The sequence below is a fragment of the Hyperoodon ampullatus genome, assembly GCF_949752795.1.
Source record: "Hyperoodon ampullatus genome assembly, chromosome: 14".
NCBI lineage: Eukaryota > Metazoa > Chordata > Mammalia > Artiodactyla > Ziphiidae > Hyperoodon > Hyperoodon ampullatus.
The window spans coordinates 72,213,423-72,222,604 of record NC_136927.1 but is presented as its reverse complement, the minus strand read 5'-3'; the positions used below and the strand labels follow the sequence as shown (position 1 = coordinate 72,222,604).

General features: G+C 51.0%; 1 protein-coding gene across 2 annotated transcripts in view; it reads right to left on the bottom strand.

The window, feature by feature from the left end:
* Positions 1 to 709: 709 nt before the first annotated feature.
* The window catches only part of L3MBTL1 (L3MBTL histone methyl-lysine binding protein 1), a gene marked incomplete at both ends in the record, with an annotated part of 29,488 nt that continues 21,015 nt past the window's right edge, over positions 710 to 9,182 (bottom strand). The window contains 3 exons of one of the 2 annotated variants that reach the window (XM_079718582.1): positions 710 to 844; positions 5,829 to 5,891; positions 6,323 to 6,480. In XM_079718582.1, the coding sequence (XP_079574708.1) occupies positions 710 to 844; positions 5,829 to 5,891; positions 6,323 to 6,480 (356 nt within the window). The remainder of the gene's footprint in view (positions 845 to 5,828; positions 5,892 to 6,322; positions 6,481 to 9,182) is intronic. The other variant, XM_079718583.1, reaches the window with a different exon arrangement.

Below are 9,182 nucleotides of genomic sequence, written 5' to 3'. Positions count from 1 at the left end.
TCCAGAACTGGGCGTGTTGAAGAAGGCATCCTGGCTCAGAATCCCCCACTTCCAGGCAAAAAAGAGAAAGGCAGCCAAAGCCTCCCAGTGGATCCTATGAAGACATATCTCTGGGGCTCACCCATCTAAGGGGTAAGAGCCAGCAGGGTCTGGCTGGGCTGTGCCCAGGAAACCAGGCAGCAGGATGTGGGCAGCAAAACCAGCAGACAGAAAGAGGGGAGGTGTCTTTTTGAATAAATACATTTTCGGCAGGGTCGCTTCCTGATAGGAGGAAAGGAAGCAAGAGCGTAGAGAGATGGCAAAGAGAAAAGGGCCTCAGATTGGAGGACTCCTGTTCTACCAGACTGTTCTTAACGGCTGAGAGAAAGACCCTTTGGTGATGAAACAAGTCGCTGGAGATGCGGGGCCGCCATGGGTGGGGCACCTTCAAACTTCTCCATCAGTGGTGCCACCCCCCCCGCCCCGCCCAGTCTCACCCTCACCGCTGTGCCCGGTGGCCGATGAGCTCTAGGACTCGGGGGGCTAGGACTCCATCCTCTCCAGGGCTCCTCTGTTTCCCTGTACCTCGTACAAGGCAGCCCCGGAGAGAAGGACCACCCCTGATAAGGGACAGAGGGTGGCAGGGGCACGGATGGGATGTGAGGAGCTCAAGCCGGGAAGGAAGCAGCCGCTGCAGAGGGAGATATTTAAGAGACCGGCCCCGGGCCAGTCACTTTAAGGTGTCGTCGGCGTTTTTGAACATGAGAATGGCGTTATAGATCTTCAAGGCTGGGCCCAGCTTGACACTCATGATCTTCACAATGTCCGCCTGTGTCAGCAAAAGGAAGGCCTCGCCGTCAATCATCTGAGGAGTTGCGGGAGGGAGGTGGAAAGCGGAGAAGGTGGGGAGGGTCACGGGGAAGGAGGGGGTGTGCGTGGGGAGTGGAGAGGGAGAAAGAAAATAGGAGTAAAGGACAGATGGGGGGAGGGAAACAGGAGGGAGGGGGAGGGGAGGAGGAAGGAAAACAGGAAGAAGCAATGGGGAGAGAGAAGGAAAGAAAGATATCCACTGGTTTCCCCACGTCCACACACAGACACACACACACACACACACACACACACACACACATGCACGCACATGCGCTCTAGCTCTCTCTCTTTCTGCTGGCTGGTCTGGATTTCAGTATGTGTTTACATAATGTCCTCTGAGTCCTCACTGACAGCGGCTTCAAAATACCTGCTGTTGCTGTCCCCACATAAGGGACAATCTTGGCACTGCGAATAGTAAATAAGCAGACACCGAGGGCATTCCCACGTGCTGCAGGCTGAGCGCTACCATGTTACCTGTGAGCTATTCTTGAGAAGGGAGGGGGGGCGGGGAAGGAAGAGAGGAAGAGAGAAAAAGAGAGATTAAATCTGAATCTAACCAACCTCTGCACCTGACATCCAGTTTATAAGAAACACAGGGGAGGGCTTCCCTGGTGGCGCAGTGGTTGAGAGTCTGACTGCCGATGCAGGGGACGTGGGTTCGTGCCCCAGTCCGGGAAGATCCCACATGCCACGGAGTGGCTGGGCCCGTGAGCCATGGCCGCTGAGCCTGCGCGTCCGGAGCCTGTGCTCCGCAACGGGAGAGGCCACGGCAGTGAGAGGCCCGTGTACCGCAAAAAAAAAAAAAAAAAAAACAACAACACAGGGGAGAGTGGGCCTAGTTAAACGACACCACGAGGAACCAGTGAGACAGATCTAGAAGTTCACATTCACCAAGACTGTTTCCAATGTCGCAAAAAAATAAAAAGTTAAAAAAAATTTTAAAAAAGGAGAGGAAACTATTCTAGAATAGAAGATATTTAAGAGACATAACAACCCAAACCAACTGTGTGGACCTTGCTTGGGTCCTGGCTCAAAAACACCAACTGCAAAAGATACTCTGGGCATAAGCAGGGAAATTTGAATACAGGCTGGGTATTAGGTGATATAAAGGAGCTACTGTCCACTTGTTCAGTGGGATAACAAGGTTGTGGTTATGCAGAGAAAGACTTTAGTTTTTAGAGATGCGTGCTGAAGTACTCAGGGGTGAAATGTCATGATGCCCATTATCTACTTAAAACTACTTCATCTGGGACTTCCCTGGTGGCGCAGTGGTTAAGAATCCGCCTGCCAATGCAGGGGACATGGCTTCGAGCCCTGGTCCGGGAGGATCCCACATGCCGCGGAGCAACTAAGCCCATGAGCCACAACTACTGAAGCCCGTGAGCCTGGAGCCCGTGCTCCACAACAAGAGAAGCCACCGTGATGAAAAGCCCACGCACCACAACGAAGAGCAGCCCCTGCTCGCCGCAACTAGAGAAAGCCCGCGTGCAGCACCAAAGACCCAATGCAGCCATAAATAGATAAATAAAATAACCTTTCTTAAAACAAAACAACTGCTTCATCTAAAAATAGGTGAAGCAAATAATTGTTAATTCTCCAGGATAGGGAGATGGGTAGGGAAAGGGAGGGGAGAAGCCCGTTGTGGAGGAGGGAAAGAGATGCAGAGAGCCAGGGCGGGAGATGGGGCTAGGGGTGGGGTATGGTGAGCGCAAGGGCCTTTTCTCTCGGCGGGTGGGCCTGGCTGGGCTGCGGAGCCTCTGGGCAGGAGGGCCATGTGGCTCCTGGTCCCACCATTTGGCTTGAAGAATCCCCTCCTCTGGGTACGGGGACCCCTTTTTTGAAAAGGTATCATCCCTCCTATGCTCCCTCCATAAGAATCATGGCAAACAAAACACTTCTATGGTGTTTCTTATGTGGCCAACACTGTTGGCCACAAAAACACTTTTCGTATATTTATTAAACACTTATTTATTAAACACTTTTCGTATATTAAGTGATTTACTAATTCTCACAACACCCCTCTGAAGCAGTACCAGTATTAATTACCCCCATTTTACAGGTGAGGAAACTGAGGCAGAAAGACTAAGGAATTTGCCCTCATCACATGGTGCTGGACCAGGCACACAGCAGACTTCAATAATTATTTGCCGAGTAAATTAAACAACTACATGAAAGCGACAATAAAGGTGACAAAGGGAGGACTGGGCAGACTTTTCTTAGGCCCATCAGTGCCAACCACCAGACTGAACAGACTACCCCTAAGACCATCTATCCGATATGCTCTAATTTCTCACTCATGAAGCATCCCTCTAATGCATGGTCTGTGTCCTGGCTGGAAAGAATCCTGACTCATGTCCCTGAAAGCATCAGTTCAGCCAGAGAAAGCCCATTCCTTGGAGCATGGTCCTCCCTGGGGAAATGGATGACATGGACCAGATCCCAGAGAAAGTAATTCTCAGACCCTGCAAAGGTCCTCCTCCACCCTGAGACTCTATTTGATGCCAGTGGGCCACCAGCACACCTTCTCCGCTTTTGCCATTGCTTTTTTGTTTCACAGATCATGCTGAACTGAGATACACAGCAGACGTTCCTGGGAGAGATAAACCTTTTCCTAAAAAGGGGAGGATGCCCAAGGATCAAACTCTGGGGTGATTCCACAGCTGGCTAAACCACTGCACTCAAAGAGCGTTGATTTGTGACCTGTTGTCACCTACAGGAAGATCTCTAATGGGTGTCACGTGCTTCTGCTCTGTCTCATTAAACACATGCGGTGAAGACTTGGTGGAAGACACAGAAAGCTTAGTTTTCAAATGTACAAGTTGTATGAGGCTGGAAAGCCCTATGAATATCAGAGATGACAGAATCAAGATTTAAAACGATAAGACTATGAAACCAACGAGAGAACATTTAATAGGGATAAATGTAAAGTTTTACATTAGACTGAAAAAAAAAACCAAACCCAGTGGTACAAGTAACACACTGGAAATTTTGGTTAGACTATAATAGATAATTGACAGAAAAGGCACTTGGGGGACTTTGATGAACTCCAAACTGGTGTGATGTGGCTGTAACAAAGCTAGTGCAAACTTAAGTTTTGCCAACAAAAACATAGTGTTCAAATTTGGAGAAGGAGGAAACAATGCAAATGCCCACTAACTGAACTGTGGGATTTTCACAAAACAGAGCACGGCTCAGAAATAAAAAGGAGCTAATTACTGGTGTACACTATAACATGGATGAACCTCCAAAACATCACACTGAAAAGAGACAAACGCAAAAGAGTACGTGCTGTATGATTCCACTTATATGAAATTCAAGAACAGGTAAAACTAATTTATGGTGCTAGAAATTAGAACAGTGGTTGCCTATGAGAGCTGACGAAAGGGGCCAGGAAAGAACTTTCTGGTATGATGGAAATGTTTTATATCTTGATTGACATATTGGGTTCAGGGTGTATACAGTTCACAAAACTTGTAGGATTGTACTTTTAAGATGTGTGCATTTCACTCCATGCATATTTTAACTCCATTAAGAAAACAAAACATCTAGGTGTCAGTTCATAGGTTGTAACAAAGGTCCCACTCTGGTGGGGATGCTGATAATGGGGGAGGCTGTGCATGTGTAGGGGGCAGGGGGTACGTGGGAACTCTGTACTTCCTCTCAATTTTCCTTGAACCTAAAACTGCTCTAAAAAAAATAAAGTCTTTTTAGAAACAAAAGCATCAGACATACAGGGGAGCAGCAGCCCAGTGTGTTCTGTGTTGGTCAGACGGCATCTGAAACTCGGGGCATAGACACATTCTGATAAGATCATCAACCCAGAAGGCAAGCACCCAGAGTGGAGGAGTTTGGGAGCGCCACCACCCAAGGGTCAATGAAGAAACTGTCTGTGTTGGGCCTGGATAAAGAGATTCTTCCAGGGAAAGAGGAATATACTTCTTTCTCCTGGGCACCTGACCTGGAGGTGGCATCTATGGGGAGCTGGAACTATGCTCTCTTGGGTTAAGGGGTGTGTGTGTATTCTTTGGAAGGAAGACCTAAACAAACTGAAAGGTCCCTTCCAATTTCAAACTCTACGAATTAGGAGAGTCATGATAAAGCCCTTTATTTGAGGACAACTACACATTGAAAGCCAGAAACACCATGGATTGAGCTCTCCCTGTATCAGGCATGTGGCTACAGTGATGTGATTTGTATATTACTCTACAGCATTGGTATATAATAATATAGACGCTGATGATATAGTTACACTAGACATTCTGGTATAGTGATCCACTCATCATTTCCAGCACTCACATGGCCCTGCAAGACAGTCATCATTATACCCATTTTATCTCTATTTTTTTGGCCATGCTGCATGGCTTATGGGATCTCAGTTCTCCAATCAGGGATTGATCCTGGGCCATGACAGTGAAAGCGCCCAATCCTAACCACTAGACCACCAGGGAACTCCCCATCTCTATCTCACGGATGAGAAGATGCAGACTCGGAAGAGCTCCAAGCAGCAGAAATGGGATTCAAATCCACCTGTCCACAAAACTAGTGGTCTTTCACCTACAGCTCACTGCTTCTCAACTTTGGTAAGCTTTTGGGTCTTAATTTTAAGTGTGTGTTAGGGTCCTTGTAGTAAATGGCAATAGCTGTGCCAGTCAAAATACACTTTAATTGACTGCCATCGAGGAAGTTAAGTTTGGAAAACAAAAGTTCGAGCAGAGAGCACAATTTTTGTTGTGAATGGAATCCTGTTTCCAGGATGGTTTCCTTCCTGAGGATGGTCTGAACAGAGGGTTTGGTTCCCAAGCTGGGCCATGGTGCGTACCAGATTTTTCCCAGAGATGTGGGTCACTATGACTGGTCCCCCTAGGTGGGACGACAGAGGGCCCTCTCTAGCTGGGGGCAGTGCTGGGGAGGGCTCCTGCGTCCTGCTATCTCAACGATGGTGACCCTCCTCTGTCCCCACACTGCGCTTTGCACCTTACCTCATCTTTGAAGAGCCGTGCTTGGTCCTCACAACCTGTCAGGGTCTGAACAAAGCCGAAGACCTTGGAAACCAAAGAAGACGTGTTGCCAAGGGGACGGGCTCGGGAGAGGAGGGAGGAGGCGGGCCTACCCGGCCTTGGTGCCTCCTGGGCTATGGCAGTGTTGCTTTTTCTTATCAGCCTAAGAGGATCTTGCATCTCTATGCTGCTGGGTGAGCGAGGTGAGGCCCCTTGCTCCCGAGGCCCAGGCCTGAGCCTGTCTCTCCTGCTCGACTAGCAGCATGCCCTCCTCCCTGTGCACTAGGATGGGCCTATCAGAGAGTCCCTCAGTAACCCCCCAAGGCCCCCACTGAGCAGCTGGGAGGGACTGTGGACCGCAGGAGGTTGAGTCAGGAGTGGTGTGGGCCTCTGCCCGACAGGGGCCTTTCCTGAGCCCTCCTGCCAGGGTGCGGTGAGGGCAAAGCAGAGGGGGAGGAAGAGGGAGGGGCCCTCACCTCATTGATGGTCCACTTGGCGACTGTCGAGGCCGAGATGCCCGCCACTCCTGGCAGGAGCTTGCAGTGCTGCTCCCAGCACGCTGACAGCGACCGGTCGGGGTGGGCCGACAGGGCTGACATGAAGAGGGACTGGTGCATGACGTCAGCAGTCAGTGCTGGAAGGCAGAGGCAGAGGCAGAAGCAGAGGCTGGCGGCCAAGGCCGAAGGCTCACCTGGTCCCCGAAGCCCGCTCATCCCCAGGCCACCTGAGAGGCTGGCTGGCAGAGTGGGCAGGACCATGGCCCCTTTCGGACAGCCCTGCAGAGCCAAGGCAGTGATCCAGATCTCCTGACTCCTCATCCAGTGCTCGCCCCTTGGGGTAAAGTGGGTTCCGCATGTTACAGACTGTGTAGAATGACCCCACCCCCATCCTTCTGAGGCTGCATCACCCTGGGCCCTTCGAGGATGCTCTTCTCTCCTGGATCTGCTGCAGCATCCCAGAAACACCACTCTCTAGATACCTTGTATCAAAACGGCCCCCAACATCCAAGCAACCTCAGCCCGGACATCAAAAGTCCATTCTGGGGCTTTCCTGGTGGCGCAGTGGTTGAGAGTCTGCCTGCCGATGCAGGGGACACGGGTTCGTGCCCCGGTCCGGGAAGATCCCACATGCCGCGGAGCGGCTGGGCCCGTGAGCCATGGCCTCTGAGCCTGTGCGTCTGGAGCCTGTGCTCCGCAACGGGAGAGGCCACAGCAGTGAGAGGCCCACGTACCACAAAAAAAAAGTCCATTCTGCTTGCCCTCCTTTTCCTAAGTCCTTTTGGGCCCCCATTCTTGCAGCCTCAGGGGGATCCTGTTTGAGAATCAGGATCAGCCTGCCCAGTCTGACACGCACCCCCTACCCGCTGCCTCTGTCTCGAGCTCCACTCCTCCCCACTACGTCCCCAGCCGGGTCTAGTTTATTCTCTGTGTACCAGACCCTGGTCTACTCAGGCACATCTGGGGTGACCCCTGACCCACTCGCCATGCTGCCTGTCCCTCTGCTTCCTGATCTGTACTTGGAACCCCTGGCTCCCGACTCCAGCCTCCAAGCGGCTCTTCGATTTGGTGAGTGACCCTGTTCTACCTGGCTTCCTCTTTGGCCAGGCTTGGTGGCTGTCTGCTTGGACTTCATCTACTTCTGGCCACTCTGGCAAACCTGGCCCCTACCCACCTTACCTGCCTTGGATGGGCCACATGGCCACTGTCCCATGGGGCTTGCACTGCCTCTGCCCAGAATCCAAGACAGCTGGCTCTATCCTGTTCAGGTGGTAATTCTAGACTCCCGTGAACGCGGTACCCCACTGCCCTCCTCTTGCAGGCCCACCATGCTCATCACATTGTCCTTGCATCCCTCCTCTTCACTTCAGCCTTTCACACTGACTCCTTGCACCTCACAATCATCCTCAGAGCCTCTGGGATCCTGTTTCCAGCCCCACTGACTGTTCTTCTGTAACTCGGCCCGCCTGCTGCCTCTCTGCTCATCAGCCCAAACCCGTTTGGGGTGCACCCTGGATCTCCCGTGACAGCTACTGCCACCAGCGCTTCATCTACCTGCCCTCAGGGCTGGCCTCCTGTCCACCCAGGTGTCCCTCTTTGAAGCCCTGTGTCTGGTGCTCCATGTACGCTGGCGCTGGCGAGGAATCTGGGAGCTGTGCTGCTCCTTATCTTTCTTCCCCAGAGCACAGGACAGAAGCTTTTGCAGGCACCCGTGATATCTTATCTAACTGCAAAACATCTAGCTGCAGGTCAGAAACAGCTCCTCTTGTTCCTTTTTTTTTTTTTTTTTTTGGCTTAAGAGCAACAGAAATGTATTCCTCACGGTACAGGCTGGAAGTCCCAGATCAAGGCACCAAAAGATTCGATATCTGGTGAAGGTCTGCTTCCTGACCCACAGGCTGCCATCTTCTCACTGTGTCTTCACATGGCAGAAGGGGCAAGGGGTCTCTTATAAGGGCACTAATCCCATTCTCAAGGGCTCCTTCCTCATGACCTAATCACCTCCCAAAGGCCCCACCCCAAATACTATGACACTGGGGATTAGGTTTCAACATATGAATTTGGGGGGGATACAAACGTTCAGTCTATAGCACTATTATTATTGGAGGTTAATAACGGTGTGCTGAATAGGCACTGCGGAAAGGCAGGGGAACCACAGTGGCAGGGGGGCAGTGGGGGTAATGCAGTATAATAGAAAACACAAACTGGACTCAGAATCAGGAAATGGGGTTAGTTCCTTACTAACTTGCTCTTTAGTCCTGGGCAGGTCATTTAACATGGGCCTCAGTTTCTCCATCTGTAAATAAACTGCTTGGGGAAGGAAATCACTGCGGTTTCCTCATTCTTTCCAACAGCTGACACTCATGGGGCGTGAATGGCCCTGTGAACAGAGTGAGCACAGCTGAGGCCTGTCCTCTCCAGGCAGTCTCCCCCAGGGAGCTGTTTCCCAGCAAACCCACAGGGAGGAGGTCTACCCACGGATGCGTGAGAAGTCTCCTCCAGAACGAAATCCAGAGTGACAAGTGTCCCCTCTGGGAGAGCCAGCTGGTGGAAACGGGAGAGGCCACAACAGTGAGAGGCCCGTGTACCGCAAAAAAAAAAAAAAAAAAAGAGGGAGTCAGGCAAGACATCAGGACTAATAATTCCTGCAGTTTATCAAGCACTTCACATGGACCACCTCATTTAAGCCTCTCACCACCTTTTAAGATTGGCACTATTATTATTAGCATTTTACAGATGAGGAAGCTGAGGCTCAGAGAGGTGGCTTGACCTGCTCAAGATCTCACAGCATGTAAAAGGCAGTCTGCCTTGAGGTTGTGCTTTAAATCTCTGTGCTAAT